The following is a 17,874-nucleotide window of genomic DNA, read 5'->3' on the forward strand; positions in this document are numbered from 1 at the left end:
ATATGTGAACTGAATTTTTTAATTTTACTCATACTTTTCGAACAAATGCACAAGATAAATATTAAGATATATATTTAAGAAAGGCTTCTAATCAACGACTGATTGAAAAGTGTTTTTTACTGTTTTAGTAGAAAGAATATTTCGACTGTACTTACTTGACCTCCAAAACCGATCCACCCTTAGTGATATGGTGGGTAGGATTTTTATGCGAGATCGGAAAAAATTATGATATATATTACACTGAAGAAAATCATTGCTTAATAATTATGAGAAATTAAACATTTTTTAATTGTATCGTTTAATAAGGCGTGTTCGTGCTTCTAAATCTGTATTGGTATTGAAAAGGTTTCTTGTCCTTTTTTAAGTTTGGACTAGAAGAACTCCTTAAGTAAATCAATAATTGACATTGAAAACATTTTATTCAGTCAGTAAGAAGCATTCTACATGATGATGATGATGATGATGATCATAATGATAATGTAATAATAATCATAATAATCATAATGATAATTAATAATAATAATAATTCGTTTATAATAACCATTTGTAATATACAGGTAAATTCTCTCTTTTTTTCTCATTTTCGCTCTGTCTCTTTCGCTCGTTCACACACATTGAATTGTCATAGTACATAAATTATAGAAAATTCACCGATATAAATAAAACATTACATTCTTCAGACTATGAATGTAGTCAATAAACCATCCTTATCTCGTTTTTTTATTCTTGCTGCAAAGATATCTTGTTACTTCTTTTTAGTTTTTTGTATTCGGCAGCGTTGTTGGATTTGAAGGACTACTTTAAAACTTCACTGCCCACAGTGACGTTTACATGCTTTGTGCTTTCCTTTGTACATTATTAAAAGATTCACACCTGCTAAGCAGGCTCAGAGATAACAAATCCTAGACGCGTCTCTCCATAAGGCATAATATATATGTCCGATATTATATCTCGCAACAGAAAGGCTGTTGTTCAGTGAAATGTATAAATAAACGACAACACCAACATTGTAAACGTAACTGATGCAGTTCTATTATTGTAAATCCATATTTCTATTGATTTGAGGTAGTGTTTTCAATGTAATCCTATTACTTTGCTGCTATATGTTGTGTGCGGATATGTGTCTCGTATGAATATTCTTCACACCCATACACTTTCACCGTAAGTCCAAAATATATAAAAGCATATATATATATCGGTGTGTGTGTGTGTGTGTGTGGTAGAAAACTTTGTACTTAACAAACATATACAACCATAATTCATCCTGTTCGTTAGTATCTGTAATATTCTATATTGTTGCAAGCAACATGATATCTTCTTCTCGTCGCTATTTATAAATAGCTTATAATGTATACAAACGAAGAAATACATTTCTATGTATATATAAATATACATACACGCGCGAGCGCGCGCACACACACGCGAATCAGTATTTTGGACTTACGGTTGCACCAGTTGTAAGTGTGTTTTCAAAAATTATCATCTATTTATAAAGTATGAGAAAACCAAATGTCGGGCAAATTTTGAAACCTGCTTTATTGATATCTCTGTAATTATTACTTTTCTTAGAACATGCCGTATGTTAAACGCGCATGAAACATCCATTTAAAAAAGAGTTACTTTGACATTAATCGTGTCAAAATCTTCCCGCTATTCAGTATTCCAACTTCATTTACCAAATACGACAAGGCTGCTGACATTAGGCTTGCTAGCACTTGTAAATAATGCCCAGCAATTGTGCTATTTTGTTAGTTTCATTAACTATTATTTCATGAATAATTTATCACATTTTAATCATCTTCACAGATTGAAAAAGAGAGGGCACATGTAACATCATGCATTACCAAGTTGGCTCAATCTATGAACACTTTTGTAAAAAATATAACATCTATGGATGGTTGAGCCCTTGGTTAGCATATAGCGAATTAGTACTTTTTTTTAAGGTAATGCGGATCACTTCTGCAGGAACAAGCAACGGATACAAATATCCATATACGATCTGTGTTTAAATGCATTTAACATTACCCTTCCCTTCACTTTAAAAGGAAACATTGCTTCTTCGGGTATCCAAGTAAACAGATACCCAATCTTTATATCTAACATTTAAAAAATGGAACCTATTTAAGCGCAAGAGATGGATACCTTCCTGCAATTTGATTGTACAAACACCATTAATGCTATTGCAGAAGTGATGGTCGCTCTAGTCTTCGTATATAAGTTTTTCTTACAATATCACACATACCCCCTCCCTAAGAAACTAAACGCAGTAAACATAAAAATATAGTATTCGAGAAATTGACGACATCAATTTTGAATTTTGACACATTCGTGTTATCCTTATATTACCATTAATATAAGTTAACGACTTAAGTGAAATTAATTCTCAAAGTGAAAACAACAAATGCAATGCACGAACACATTGTTTTTCTTTTCTTCATCTTCAAAAAAAGGTGAAACTTAACATAAAATATGACTCACATCGAGATATAATAGCCTCAACAGTTCACCAGGGGAAAAACACAAACGAAATATACATATAATAGTAAAACTATTAACTACTTCACTACTCTAAAATAGCGAGAAAATCCTAAGACATGCGATATCGCACGATGAACATTATTCTCAGAAGTTGCAGAACGCTTTGCAATTTCTAGAACCACTTGTCTCTTATTAAAGTTTGAATTTTTCTAATGCTTGCACTGAATGTCTTGTGATTTTTACGCTTCTGTAACAATTAATTCAATATCATCCCTCCTGCTATGTTACCGGTTCTTTTTTTCTCTCTCTCTCTCTCTCTCTCGCTCTCTCTTCTATAGCTGGAGAATATCTCAAAATAAAGCAGAAAAGTCTTCTGCCTTCAACTTTTACGTTTAACTTACAATTTTAAATCTTGGAGCCGAAATCCATTATTTGATTAATTGTGTCACGGTTACACGTAATTTTCTTTTTTTTTTTTTTATATAAGTTAAGCTCGTATGTACCTTGACATTATTTTCTCATATATTGGAATATTTTCTTGCAATTCACGGAATACTTCAACTCCATAGATAAAAATTGATTTCAGACAACAATTAAAGATTAAAATCATTATTAACTATAATTATCAATTACACGACCATTAGTATGTCTTATGCAGTAATAAATTACCATCGTGCTATTTTACTTCACCGTCGACGGTTGCTTTTTATTTTTAATTACTAGATGTTATGAGTTATTTAGCTTAACTTATTAACGAGTATTAATGGCATCTGCTTTTGTCAAGAAGAATCGAAGTAAATTTTTTTTGCATTTTACCTTAATTATTAATGCTGTACGAAATTCAGCTTTTCGAACTGTTATAAAGCTGACTTAGTGATGCCGTTTTTTCTTGAAACCTGAACAACAATTATGTTATAAATATTGTTTATTGAGAACTTATATAATCGATTAATTTTTAATGCAATGAAAACTTACTTCTTTTAGCTTTACCCTTTTTCTGAGTTTTCCTTTTCTTAGCAGACACAGCGGATGACTCTCCGAAAGATGTAATTTCTTCTCCAAGTGTACCGACAGTAGTCATCATGCGACGTCTGTGTTTTTCTTGTTTAGTTACTGGCAAACGTGTCATGTATGTTTCTTCGTATTCTATCTTCCGTTTATTTTCACGACCCATACTGATTTGTTTCTCACTGAGGCCATGAGTATCTTCGATAGGGGCATCTAAATATTCCTCTTTCAATTCTCTCAAAACCGCACCCGAGACTGCACGTCTGCGAGCTCTTTCACCTGCTTTACGCATTTTCTCTGCAACAGTCTCATCTCCGTCTATAATAATAACAACAATATTTTTGTTCATCTCATATAACAGTGTTGTCACATATTATGATATAAGAAATAATAATAAACTAACCATAGTGTACTGCAGCAAGTTTCGGTGGTATATAAATATTAGACTTCCTTGACTGTGTCGATTTGAAACCATCCATTTCACCGTCTTGATCGCTATCGGATTCATCGTCATTGCTCTCGATTTTCCCAATAAGTGCATCAGGATTTGCTTTAAAATTACTTGGGTCATCACTGTTAGTAGTACCAGTTACAGCAGTCTTAACAAGTTTATCTATTTGATATTTAAGTTTCTGATCTATTGGTCGGATTTTCTCTAGGACAGTTCTGATTTCAATTAAACGATCAATTGATGGATCTCCTTCTATACGTTCTCCTGAACATTTTCTTAAAACTATGTAAGTCAAATTAATTAAATAGGAAAGTAACATGTGATATTTCATTTCTAAGAAACTAAGACCCTTGTCTGTAGAAATCTCTCCATTTTTTACACGAACCAGCATATTGTCTACAAGTTGGTTTACTTGTAGAACATTGGCATTCATCTCCCCGAGTAGGCGGAATGCCTGTGGGAGATCCCTTTGTTCCATCTCATCAATTGCCTGTAAAAGTTCATATCTTAAGAACAAAAATATATTTAACATCAACTACAACAGTGGCAACACATGTATATTTATGATAATAAAAAAATGAAAATTTTATACCCTCATCTTTTGTCATATTTTAATTAAACATAATGAAACATTTAAAAAAAATTAGTTCACAGTCGACTCTTCATTCACAAAACATTAAAACTTTCGCCTCGTGTAGACCGGGATTACGTTTAACAAAGTCACTCGATATTTCTGTGCACTCGTACACCGTATTTGACACAAGTCCGGCACATAAAAATTCTTTGATATTTCATTTATTTCGACGTTAACTGCAATTCATGGAGAAAAATGAAGCACGCGTTGAATTCCATGCGTAAAACTGGATCGTAACCAATGTTTTCGTACGAGTTTCGTATGAAAATTCACGGAAAGGCTTAATTTTAAGAAAAATGTCGGATCCGCGGATGCACTGGAAAAAAGCGCAATAATCTGCTGCCATCTTTCCTATTTACTAATGGATGACAGCGGAAAAAAAACAATCAAAAATTCCCAATAGACCCGATAGAAAAATGCACTGATTTCGGCGATTCCCACGGAAATCCGTATATATAATATGCTCAAAAGTTTCTACTCACCTGCACCATTGTTCTGAAATAAAAATTAACGGAACAGATGCATATCTAAATAACGTAACTTGTAATTAAACGAGTCCCCACGTGGGACGATATTTTCCTTTTCGGGGGTATATTTTTTCGCTCGGAAAAGCCTGATCAAAACACTGACTATTATGTGACAAAAATGTTACTATTCTCTATAGGAAAAGCATTCGTAAACTGTCGATAATGAATGTTTTAATACGTTACGATTTTATAGAATACTTTTTAAATGCATAAAATGACAATTTCATAACAATCCTCTGTTATAAAAGATCCACTTCCTTTTCGTTTGCGGAATAAAAAATTGCGGGAATTTCAAGAATGAAGATCACGATAAGTATTTTTTTGTCTGGTCATCAACGTTTCGAACAAGATTTGAATTTATTATTATTTCGTTGTTTTATAATTAAATTAACTATAATTTTTACGCGGTACATAAATATTACTTCAAATATAATGGATATGTAGTAACCATTTAATGAAACCTAAATGAATAGTATGAATCACATTTATATAAAAGCGTGTTTTGTATGTTATATTTATTTTTGTATTTGTTATGAATCCATTAATACATAACAATTTCTACAACCTATTTATTCAAACTTTGAACTTTTTTAAGCTACCTTATGAATGGTTATGTAAAGTTTTCGCTTTAGCTGATAATAAAACTAATAGAAATTAGTATATATATAAAAACATGTTTATCTTTGAACCAAATGGAATAGAGTAAGTTATGTACAATGTATTTGCATACATTTGACCACGGATTAATCTGGGCTTCGCGTTGTTGTTCGCAAACAATTCTGGCGCCATTGTGGAACTGGCATAACATTCTGTTCATAGTACATAATACATACGAACGTACATACATACATATACACATGTGTACGTACAATAAATATTCTAGGGAATTTCCGAAAAAACCAATCTTGTTGTTTCTTGACTGGCGAATGTTTCCAAGCAAACTTCGTGTTAAAGTAAATTTCATTTTTGACGTGAACAGAGTGGGAACTCTGTGAGTTGTATTCTGAAAGATTCTAGTACGGCGTGGCGCGCCTTTGACGAAAATACTATTATAGAATGGTAAGCATTTTGATAGATCATTCGTTTCGAAAAGGTACTAAAAATGAAGTATCGCGATATTAAAACTATCATTGAATCGACGTGGCGTTTTGTAATATTTTCCAAGTCCACAACGGTAGCTTTAGTAAAGTACAATTTTATTAGCTCTTGACAGAACGTAATAACATTGTTTATCGCAGTTATCATAAAATTGCTATGAATATGAGCAACGTTACGATCTCCACTTCGTTCAAATCCATGAAATACAATTCTATTTTATATAATCGTATATCTTCCGTGTCTGTATCGTGTTGATGTATGCTTTTTTATGTATTTATAAATAAATCGTTTTTTAATGGATACCGGTTGACGTTACAAACGTACTATCAGAACACAATGTTGTTTAATATGGTTACGAGGACCGTTTTCTTTCTGTTAACAGGGAAGATTAAGGTGTAGTGCTATATTTGTAATAATATCCTTATTAATTGAAACAAATGGCTTCTATGTGCCCGGTGTTGCTCCTGTGGAGTTTACAAAGGGGCAAAAAATTGATGTCAAGGCAGTTAAAATGACCAGCACCCATACACAGTTACCATATGAATATTATTCTATTCCATTATGCAGACCAAAAAGTGTTTTTGTTTATAAATCCGAAAATTTAGGAGAAGTATTACGCGGCGATAGGTAAGACGCATTGATAATATTATTGTTGCTACAAAATCTAAGTTGCTTCGTATTTACACAGAATTGTGAATACTCCGTACGAAGTAACCATGGCAGAAAATGTAAGCTGCAAATTATTATGCCATGGACCAAATAGTAGTATGACATGGACCGAGGAAGAATCGCAGCAAGTAATAGAGCGCATCCAACATGATTACACAGTGCATTTGTAAGAAAACATAAAGCTACATTATCCTTTAAATCTGCGCAGTACTAATAAGCTAATTTCATTACCTTTACCAGATTAATAGATAACTTGCCAGCAGCTACAAAGATGTTTGACAAAAACACAAACAATGTGATTGTATATCAAGGATATCGTTTGGGTGGTGTTGTAAATGATCAATTTTATATTAATAATTATCTGAAGCTAGAATTAAGTTATCATGAATATGGAAAGTCAGTATTGATTGAATTATTGCAGAAACAGAAAGTATGCGAGATTATTAAAATTTATTTTCATGTCATAGGAATGCGTATAGAGTAGTTGGGTTTGATGTGAAAGCTCGGAGTATCGATACAAATCAATTGAAATTCGATGGAAATACTTGTATATTGCCATCAGATGCAAATCGGCAATTTGTGAATCCTAAGGGAACCAAGCTTTGGTTCTTGTATTCTGTTGAATGGAAGCTATCTGACATAAGTTGGGCTAGTAGATGGGATGTATATCTAGGAATGAGCGATGTCGAAATTCATTGGTTCTCGATCATTAATTCTCTTATTGTTGTTCTTTTCCTTTCTGGTGATTATATTAAATCATTCGCATTTAATTCTTATTTCTTTCATAGACTCGTGTAGTAAATCATTTTTTCATAAAATTGTGCAGGAATTTTGACAATGATCATAGTTCGAACTCTGAGAAGAGACATTGCACGTTACAATGCTGGCGAGAGCGATAGTTTGGCAGGTTTGGACGAGACAATCGAAGAAACTGGCTGGAAATTGGTCCATGGAGATGTATTTCGACCTCCGCCACATCCTCGATTATTTGCTGCTGTAATAGGCAGTGGAATACAAATATTTTTTATGGCCTTGATAACAATATGTAAGATTCAGGTTTCTACATGAGAAATAGTTAACTATTTTCAATATTTTGTATTTTATTTTCATGTACTTTTTAGTCTTTGCTATGTTGGGCATGCTGTCCCCTGCCAGTAGGGGTGCACTTGGAACTAACGCGATATTTTTATACGTATCTTCCGGTTTAATAGCTGGATATTTCTCTGCGCGACTTTATAAAACTATGCGTGGGAGAAAGTGGAGGAGGACAGCATTATTGGTAAGAATGGAAAATGTACCATGAAATACCGCGATATAGAGTACTACTAAATTATTCTGTTACTTTTACAGACAGCGACTCTGTATCCTGGCATTGTATTCACCACTTGTTTCTTTCTAAATTTCTTTATATGGGGGAAACACAGTTCTGGCGCAGTACCATTCACAACGATGTTAGCATTGTTGTGTCTCTGGTTTGGCATATCACTTCCTTTGGTGTATTTAGGATACTATTTTGGTTATCGTAAACAGCCTTTCACACATCCGGTTAGAACAAATCAAATTGCTAGACAAGTTCCTGATCAATTGTGGTATATGAATCCAATATTGTGGTAAGCTAATAAAGTTCGTAAATCTAAACTCCTGATATATTGTATTCAAATAACAATATATTAATATCTTTACAGTACATTAATGGCCGGAATCCTACCATTTGGAGCAGTCTTTATAGAATTATTTTTTATCCTGACTGCATTATGGGAGAATCAGTTCTATTATCTCTTTGGATTCCTGTTTCTTGTATTTTGCATTCTTGTCATATCTTGCTCACAGATATCCATAGTTATGGTGTACTTTCAATTATGCGGAGAGGTAAGAAATGTGCTTTAATAGCTGTATTCGGAAGAAGTTTAACAATATGTATATACATTGTCGTTTCTCCATATTAGGATTACAGATGGTGGTGGAGAAGCTTCATTGTTAGCGGGGGATCAGCTGTATATGTCCTAGCTTATTCAGTCTTCTATTTTATGACAAAATTAGAAATAACAGAACTGGTCCCGATACTTTTATATTTTGGCTATACAGCATTAATGGTGCTAACGTTCTGGTTATTAACAGGTACAATAGGTTTCTTTGCGGCTTACGCGTTCATTCGTAAAATATATGCCGCTGTAAAAATAGACTAGTCAAAAAATATCGTTGACGATGTCAATGATGAGAAAGGAGAATAATCTTTCAAATTTACAAAGAATATTTAATTATTTTTAAATTAAATATATAGTACCAAAACTGTACAATAATTTTCTGTCAGTTTCTATTAGTCTATCTATTTTTGTTTTTTTTTTTTTTTTTTACTTTACTGAGAGTAGTATATCAACCAAACGTTAATTCTCGAATATTTTAAAGTTATTTTCGGCTGTACAAATATATTAAAAATCCTGTACTAAGAAGTGAGTATAAATTAATTATAATTTTAAAAAATGTATAATAATGTTCAATAATTATTGTCTTATTCAAATACTGTTTCTATTTCCGATCGAATTCTAGATTTTTAAAAAATATTTCATTGTTATAAAAAGTACTTATGATTCATAAATTCACGGAATGAAGTTCTACTACTCGCAAAATTCAGTTAAAATTATATATAAAGAATGTATATATATACACACACACATCCATATACACACATATAAAAAAAATACGAGTTGCATTGACTATATTAATATTACCATTTCAAACAGTATAAAGAGATGTGTAAAAATATTAAGTAAGCGTGATATTAGTTATAGTCAATGCCAGTATTATGGCTTAAATTATTAGTTATCATAATTTCCTGTTTTATTACAATAAAATGACAAGGTTTTACATGTCGCATGTGCAGAAAGTTGTTAATACACGTACATGCATTAAATGCATTACTTTGTAAGTTTAATAATATAAAATGTATGTATTTACTTTGTACGTGTTGTGTGTGAACTTTATTCCTCGAAACATGATCGAACAAATTACGCATCTGTTATGCATAAATTATTTTTTGGGGCATATACATATATGGCTTATTAATTCGTCAACACTAAGTAAAATGTACAATAGATAAGCGACTTTTATACATGTTACCATGGAAGTGTATGTCGTCCGATTTGTGAACTTTTAATATTCTCATGATTTCGAACATATGTAGATTTCTTAAAGAGGAAACAAAAAATTGAAACATGTAAAAATAATTTTCGAGTGTTTTTTCAATTTCAGGTCACTGAAAATTAGTATTCTGCTGATCATAATAATGGAGAATAGAAATATTTTGTACTATGAATAGTGTAAATAATATGTAACTTATACTTTCAAAAGTATACGTATGTATATACAGAACTTTCAATAATTCATATATCGATACGTAGAGAGAAAACTGTTTTAGAAGTAAATTTCAATGAAATTTCAATAGAGAGTAACGAAGTTTTAGTTTACACTTTATAACGAAATATATAAATATGATAATTACGCTAATAATATAAATTCTGATCTCTGTAGACTCCACAGGCATGTAGCACTTTGATACAGAATAATTATTTGGAGCAAATACCCCCTGAAAAATGCAAGTATTATTTTAAGAAAATAATATATACTGAAATTCGAAATTAATAAAAATGTTTAGGCATTTAACTTACTAATAAGAGTGAAGGATTATCTTTATTACGCCAACTAAACGATGATATTGTAAATTCAAATATATCTTCCCTGTGTATTCTTCTACAGCCGTGATGAGTATGGCCGTTAACAATCAGTCTTGGATGTAATATATCTAAGAGCTGTAAATCAATAATATTATACATATTTATACTATCGATCGTAACAATTCTTATAAATTATTCTATATACACCTGTTCAGATGCTTCCTTCGATAGACATTCCCATCTTTCTCTGAATTTGATATCTTTTATATCATCCGGTGCTTGATCGAGTTCATTGCAATTTTCATCAGATTCACGATACATTGGATAATGCTGTGATTCGAATTGAGAGATTAAATGAGAATTTTTAGTCTTTCAGACGAAATAATTTACTGACCTGTAAAATGATTGGTCTGCTATATCTTGAAATAACATTTGTTTTATCGCAATGATTGCCTGTACCTTTTGCACATTTCAAATGCGCTGTAAAAAAATCCTGCTAGTTGCACATTTTATTCTCAGAACCCTTTTCAGATTTTGAAGATTTTCATAACTTGAATGAAAAATTAAAAACTTGTACCTAGATTTAGAAGAATAAAACAAAGTGACATACTTGCAATTTTATTTAGTGCGATCTCTGTAGGACGGCATAAAAAGCAGCCATCTCCTTCTAGAGCCATGCTATTAATTAAAACAAAATGGTTCCCCCTTATAGTAACTCTCTTCACGCTTGGTGCCTTTAAACCATTCACAAATCGTTGATTTAAGGATGGTGTAATAACTGAACAAGAATTTTATTATTAACAATGCTAAGTAGTTGTAAGCAGACAGCTATTTTATATATTTTTTGGTAATGGAAAGAAAAAGATCTACAATCTAGCATATAAAAGTTTAAAATATTTTGAAATACCATAATGAAATCCAATGTCATGATTTCCAGCAACAACGTACAGATGAGTGTTTCGTGGTACAGAAAATAGCGAATGAAATCTTTCGATGTATTGCTCAAACTCTGAAGAGCTACTCCATTGTCCCTCGTCGAATAAATCACCTGTTATGGCATATGTACCATATTATTACGAGTTATAATTTTCCCAAATTTCTATGGTATCCAGTCATTTACCTAACACAAAGATTATATCTGGCTTGTGCAGTGTAACCATAGTTTGAAATGCTCTGTACATTTGCCATTCCCTAAATAAGAGATTTATTGTAATAAAAGATTCTTTAATTGTAATACAAATTTCTACAAAGACCTTAACACTATATGTACCATCGCTTGTCGCGTGACCAGTTTTGTATCTTTTATTTTATGTTCATTGAAACGATACAGTAGTTTTCATTAGACATTATTAAATACAATTCCACATTCAAGCATATGTTGTAATAAAAGTGGCACAGGCTCGAATTAATCGAATCTTGCCATTTTTAGAAGGCAATATATACCATTCACTTTTGATGCTCTGTACATTTAATGTTAAGAAAGTGATTTAAGTTGTGAATAGTACGAACCTTTTTAATTTGTCAAGCCAATGTCCTTTTCTGGAACCTAATAAATGAGTATCTGCTATAAACATTGCATGCACAGGTAGTTCTTCTGCGCTTGGTTTGGGAATTTTTGCATCAAGTTTATGTGGATCCAAAACAGGCCATGAACACTAATAAAAAGGATATGTATATTATAATACATGTACATTATATATGCGAAACATATTGATACAATTTACCTGAATGAGCACAAGATAATAAAGTATGTATTCACAGAAAATAAATAAACATAACAAAGCTACAGCGATCTCGGTAAACAATTTTTTATATGAAAACATTCTATTATTCAACATTCTATGTAGTGTTTGTTCTGTAGATTACAGGTAACATATAATTTATAGATTAGATATATGATTCGTAGAGAGATAAATATTTTAAATGTATCATACGTTTCAATAGTACGTATTTCATGAAAACATTTACAATTTCTTAGCATTAGCGACATCTGTAAACATCTGTAAATATGCGCAAACTTGAATCGCATCGCGCGCATATACATATACAAACTGAGCACACATCTTGTCTCAACAGTAAATCGTCAGCCAATCAGTGCAAAGAAAATTTCTACATCAACCCTTGCTAAGGGATCTGAAGAGCATATGGGATTCCGTGTTTTGTGTCACATGTTCTGAAATACTAACATCGCTAAAAAAACTTCTACCTAAATAGGACAGTTACCTAGAGCAGGGCCAACAAGACTCGAAACAAGACTGCACATAATTTCTGACTCCTGTCGGAGCCGTCTCGCTCCCCTTTGGCTCGATGGACCTAAGACGCGTACTGTAGTAACTATTCGTGGCTCATTAGGGCGACGCTCCTAGCAATAGATTTCGACATCATTCGTGAGGCACTATTGTTAATGTATCAAAAGAAATTATACGTACGTTCTCAATGTACGTACGATCAACTTATTTGTGCGAATATAGCAGCGCATATCGCTAAGCGATTTTTTATTGTCTCTTGTGGAAAAAAGCAAAGCTTAATCCGAGTCCGTACAGCGCCAATTAGGATAACGGCAAAACGCTCGAACTGCTAGCCAAATTACCAACAGACGATTTTGGCTGACAGTTTGAGCGTTTTGCCACCTACTAATTGGCGTTGTATGGACCCCGAAGAGAGCTTCAGTTCGTCTCCAAAAGAAGCACCACAATTGTCGATGTATGCACAAATGCAGGGTAGCCTAAGAATGTTAATTATGACGAAATGAAACGATAACAAAATAAATCAAGGGCACAAGATTGTTGAGGAAAATCCTGGAAAATCTGCTGCACCGATATCGGAGAAAGGAAATGATCGAGAAATAGTAAGACGCTTTTACAAGATACAGCAAAGATTAGCACTGAACCTAATTGTTTCGGATATTGCAATGGAAATAAGAAATAACAGAAACAAGCTGTCAGAAGAATTGTATTAATCAAGAACTGGACTTACTTGCTGCAGAACGCAATCGCCACCATCGTATTCTGTAGTATATACATATATATATATATATAGTATAGATATTATTCATCACTGCTATTTATCTTGCGTTTTAGACAATAATCTAAGACTATTATAATCATTCGTGTTGCGTATGGATACTTCATTTTGTATTTTTGTTCGAATTATTACAGTCGATCGTATAAGGTTTTTTCATACGTACACAAATTTTCCACAAACTGATATCTCTTATTATCGGGTACTGATTGTGTTGAATACTAAAATTATTTTTGAACGTGGCCAATGCATCAATTTCGGGTCAAAGTCCTTAAGGAATATGTACTATAGCGAATTCTGTCGGTCAAATTACTAACTCGCTACATATCCACATCCGCATCCACGCAGTGAACGCATGCGTATTCGATCGATGCCATCGTCGATCGTGACGTGAGTGGAGTGCGAGCGATTCCAGTTGGGAGCTGGTGCTGGTGATTATTCTACGTGCACTATTTAATATTGTTCTGACGGACGTTTACGGGTAATGTAATTAAAATGTCACAATACAGGTTGTTGAGTACCGTAAAACGTTTATCTGCCATAAATAAAAATTATGCGACACGAACAGGTAATTACGAATAGAAAAAAAAAAATATATTTATATATAAATATTATACAAATGCATCATGAACCTTTGCTCCTGTCTGTTCCCGCATATCTAACAGACGAATTTCTCGCAAATTGTATGAGATAACAATAAAAGTGCACGTTAAACGAGTATTTTATATTTCCGTTAGTATAAGTTTTAGAAAATTGAACAATTTTCGATACTATTTGTAATATTTAATTTTACAACTTAATCTCTATAAAGACCTCCCACATTTGTATCCCGTGTTATGCCATGAACTTTGCTTTCAGCATTATGTCGAACAATGAGGACGTTTGCAAGTGTTACAAATACAAAACATTTGAAATTCAAAGTTGTAGATAATGTAGCTGTAATTACTTTAGATTCGCCGGGAACTAAGGTAGATATTATTTATTCGAACGATTACATTGCATTAGCATATATTATATAATTAAACTAATAAGTACACTTGATTGTAGGTGAATACCTTGAATCATGAAGTAATGAGAGAAATTGTAACAGTCTTAAATGATATAGAAAATAATTCTTCTGTGAATTCTATAGTTCTAATAAGTGGGAAACCTGGCTGTTTTATTGCTGGTGCAGATATTTCTATGATACAGGGGTTTAAGACTGCCGAAGATGGTTACAAAGTATCTTTAGAAGGACAACAAATTTTACGTAAAATAGAGAAGAGTACAAAACCAGTTGTAGCAGCGATTCAGGGAAGCTGTTTGGGAGGTGGTCTCGAGGTTCGTACATTCAAGGATACCTGATAAATTTACATTTATTTTTCCTTCCAAAGTATTCAAAGATTGATTGAATTCTTACAGGTTGCAATGGCTTGTCAATATCGGTTGGCTGTGAACGATCCGAAAACTACTTTAGGCTTGCCAGAAGTAATGATAGGATTATTACCCGGTGCAGGAGGTACACAAAGTTTAACTAAATTAACTGCCCTTCCCAATGCATTGGACATGGTGCTTACTGGGAAAAGTATTAAGCCGGATAAAGCTAAAAAGTTTGGAATTATAGACATGTTAGTGAATCGTCTTGGTCCTGGAGTTGCAACTGCGGAAGAAAAGTATGAGATATAATAATTAATATTATACTGAGGTATAATATGTAAATTGTAAATATATGTTTATAATATTCGCAGTACTATGAGATACTTGGAAGAAACTGCTGTCCAAACTGCAAAAGATATTGCAAATAATACATTGAAGATCGATCGTAATCCTAGGTCTCTGACCAATAAGCTCATGAATTATGCTTTTTCATTTGATTTTGTTAAAGATCAAATATTTAAGAGAGCAAAAGGTCAAGTGATGAAAATGACCGGCGGTCTGTACCCTGCTCCGCTTAAGATTCTGGAAGTAGTACGTACCGGTTTGGATAAGGGAACAGCCGCTGGTTACGAAGCAGAAGCCAAAGCTTTTGGCGAGTTAGCGGTGACACCTCAGTCTAGGGGACTTGTAAGTCTATTCTTTGGACAGACCGCATGTAAAAAGAATCGTTTTGGTGCATCACAGAATGCTGTGAAGTAAGTAGATAGCCATTACATACCGTGATAATTGTGATTCGATGTACCTATACAGAAGGATCGATTCTATATTGAATTTTAGGAAAATTGCAGTTGTCGGAGCTGGTTTAATGGGAGCAGGTATTGCCCAAGTGAGCATAGACAAAGGCTACGATGTAATTCTGAAAGACACGAATGAAACAGGTCTATATAGAGGTGTTGGTCAAATACAAAAAGGCCTGGATAATGCTGTAAAAAGAAAAAGATACTCCACGTTAGTCAGAAATATGCTCTCCTTTAAGAAATCTTCGCGTAACTTGTTCAAATCAGTTCGTGTTATAATTAAATATTTATTGTGGTATTTCTAGTATTCAAAAGGACAAGTATCTTGCCAAGTTGGATGCTACTTTGGACTATAGCTCCTTTAAAAACACGGACATAGTAATCGAAGCTGTATTCGAAGACATTGCAATCAAGCACAGGGTCATAAAAGAAATTGAATCGTCTACACCGGAACATTGTATAGTCGCATCGAATACATCAGCCATTCCTATTACCGACATTGCAGCAGGAAGTAAACGCCCAGACAAGGTAAGTATTGTGGATTGTTATATGTGCAAAAAGAAATATAATTGATTTTAATTTGACATGATATTGATTAACAGGTGATCGGAATGCACTATTTTTCTCCGGTAGACAAAATGCAACTGTTAGAGATAATAACGCACAAGGGAACGTCGACTGAAACTATTAAGACTGCGGTCGATGTAGGTCTGAAACAAGGTAAAATAGTCATTACCGTGGGAGACGGACCCGGATTTTATACCTCGAGAATTTTATCAGCTATGTTATCGGAAGCGATTAGATTATTGCAGGTAATATTCTCAGTGATTATAATAGAATTACACGGGAATGTAACAATGTATGATATAATGTGTCTCAAAAATAGGAAGGTGTGGATCCGATAGACTTGGATAAGTTGACTAAGAAGTTTGGATTTCCTGTCGGACCAGCGACGTTATCGGACGAAGTTGGTATTGACGTTGCAGCTCATATAAGTCCTTATTTATCGAAGGTTTTGGGTGCACGCTTCAGTGGCGGGGATACAAACATACTCGGCGATATGGTCAAAGCCGGTTTCCTTGGTACTTATTCAATTTATACTACGATAGTTGTTGCTATTGAGAATCGTAGTCGAGGTTATTTTTTGTAATGTAAACACATTTAACGGCATAAATGATTTTTAGGTCGAAAATCTGGCAAAGGTATATATGTTTACGAAGCCAATACTAAGGACAGAGCTCTTAATCCGGGAGCGCTAGATATTTTGAAGAAATACAAGCTTGAACCAAAAGGAAGCACATCGGACGAAGATCGTCAGTTGCGAATGGTGTCACGATTCGTTAACGAAGCAGTGATTTGTCTAGAAGAGAACATATTGTCTAATCCGGTAAATAAAATCGTGAATCTGTTATACATATTAATTCGTTTCGCTTATTATTCTTCTTTATCGAAAGTTAAATATAAATATTTTCATAGCTGGAAGGCGATGTAGGAGCCGTTTTTGGACTAGGCTTCCCTCCATTCACCGGTGGACCTTTCCGCTGGGTAGAATACTACGGAGCTGGTAACTTGGTAAGAAAGATGGAAGAATTCCAGAGTCATTACGGCGATTCTTTCAAACCATGCCAGATGCTATACGATATGGCGTCCGATTCCAGTAAAAAATTCCACAAATAATTAAAGAAAAAAGTACAGTGCCTAAAGAGCTTCAGGAGAGAGTAAAAAGCTGTAATTGTTCTGTTTCTTTTTTTAAAATTTTTCTACGTCTACAAATGGGAATAAGAATGTTGATCTACCGGTTAAAATACTATATTTTTTGATAAATGTATAAGATTGTTCAAACAATGGTTTCTACTTTCTATAACGATTATCGATGCGAACGAACTATGTATTTATTAGAGCATTTTTACACGATGTATGTCACGAGATATCCATGTATAATATTTTTACATTTTGTTGTTGCTAAAAGAAATAAATGACATTTTTGTAAAAATGGCGTACTATTTTCTTTTATGCAAGCAAAAAACGCAAGCATCCTTCCCTGCGAGAATAACGGCAGAAAATGTTTGTAAGCGTATGTTTAGAACACATCATCAAGGTGTTCGGGATTAATTAACAATGAATCATGACTGATAAGTATAGACGAATAAATTTATCACTCGAT

At 33.3% G+C, this 17,874-nt stretch overlaps 4 protein-coding genes across 8 annotated transcripts; 2 read left to right on the top strand and 2 right to left on the bottom strand.

Moving 5' to 3' along the window:
- Nucleotides 1–400: 400 nt before the first annotated feature.
- LOC143258826 (neuroguidin-A) lies at nt 401–5,196 on the bottom strand. 2 transcript variants are annotated; one of them, XM_076518884.1, is made up of 4 exons: nt 5,054–5,196; nt 3,890–4,427; nt 3,454–3,804; nt 401–3,374 (listed from the first exon to the last, which is right to left on the bottom strand). In XM_076518884.1, the coding sequence occupies exons 1-4, from the start codon at nt 5,060–5,062 to the stop codon at nt 3,349–3,351; spliced, it is 924 nt and encodes a 307-aa protein (XP_076374999.1). In that variant the 5' UTR covers nt 5,063–5,196; the 3' UTR covers nt 401–3,348. The 2 variants fall into 2 exon arrangements, with proteins under 2 accessions (XP_076374999.1, XP_076375000.1); XM_076518885.1 differs by lacking the exon at nt 5,054–5,196 and adding an exon at nt 4,530–5,026.
- Nucleotides 5,197–6,003: 807 nt separating this feature from the next.
- Nucleotides 6,004–9,826, top strand: TM9SF4 (transmembrane 9 superfamily protein member 4). Its single transcript, XM_076518893.1, has 10 exons — nt 6,004–6,157; nt 6,579–6,823; nt 6,885–7,031; nt 7,106–7,261; nt 7,333–7,607; nt 7,692–7,910; nt 7,987–8,144; nt 8,216–8,475; nt 8,551–8,734; nt 8,812–9,826. The coding sequence occupies exons 1-10, from the start codon at nt 6,155–6,157 to the stop codon at nt 9,049–9,051; spliced, it is 1,887 nt and encodes a 628-aa protein (XP_076375008.1). The 5' UTR covers nt 6,004–6,154; the 3' UTR covers nt 9,052–9,826.
- On the bottom strand, nt 9,679–13,858 carry PGAP5 (Per1-like protein PGAP5). 4 transcript variants are annotated; one of them, XM_076518899.1, is made up of 9 exons: nt 13,724–13,858; nt 12,046–12,191; nt 11,657–11,727; nt 11,444–11,584; nt 11,147–11,314; nt 10,931–11,016; nt 10,744–10,866; nt 10,531–10,671; nt 9,679–10,448 (listed from the first exon to the last, which is right to left on the bottom strand). In XM_076518899.1, exons 2-9 carry the CDS (start codon nt 12,108–12,110, stop codon nt 10,290–10,292), a joined length of 954 nt encoding a protein of 317 aa, XP_076375014.1. In that variant the 5' UTR covers nt 12,111–12,191; nt 13,724–13,858; the 3' UTR covers nt 9,679–10,289. The 4 variants fall into 4 exon arrangements, with proteins under 4 accessions (XP_076375014.1, XP_076375013.1, XP_076375011.1 ...); XM_076518898.1 differs by having other exon boundaries at nt 13,513–13,761; XM_076518896.1 differs by lacking the exon at nt 13,724–13,858 and adding an exon at nt 12,760–13,071.
- Nucleotides 13,859–13,914: 56 nt separating this feature from the next.
- On the top strand, nt 13,915–17,703 carry Mtpalpha (monolysocardiolipin acyltransferase Mtpalpha). Its single transcript, XM_033486577.2, has 11 exons — nt 13,915–14,125; nt 14,416–14,525; nt 14,605–14,877; nt 14,959–15,209; nt 15,285–15,668; nt 15,751–15,921; nt 16,016–16,238; nt 16,313–16,522; nt 16,597–16,792; nt 16,895–17,097; nt 17,187–17,703. Exons 1-11 carry the CDS (start codon nt 14,053–14,055, stop codon nt 17,385–17,387), a joined length of 2,295 nt encoding a protein of 764 aa, XP_033342468.2. The 5' UTR covers nt 13,915–14,052; the 3' UTR covers nt 17,388–17,703.
- Nucleotides 17,704–17,874: the final 171 nt, after the last annotated feature.

The sequence above is a fragment of the Megalopta genalis genome, chromosome 2, assembly GCF_051020955.1.
Source record: "Megalopta genalis isolate 19385.01 chromosome 2, iyMegGena1_principal, whole genome shotgun sequence".
NCBI classification, from domain to species: Eukaryota; Metazoa; Arthropoda; class Insecta; order Hymenoptera; family Halictidae; genus Megalopta; species Megalopta genalis.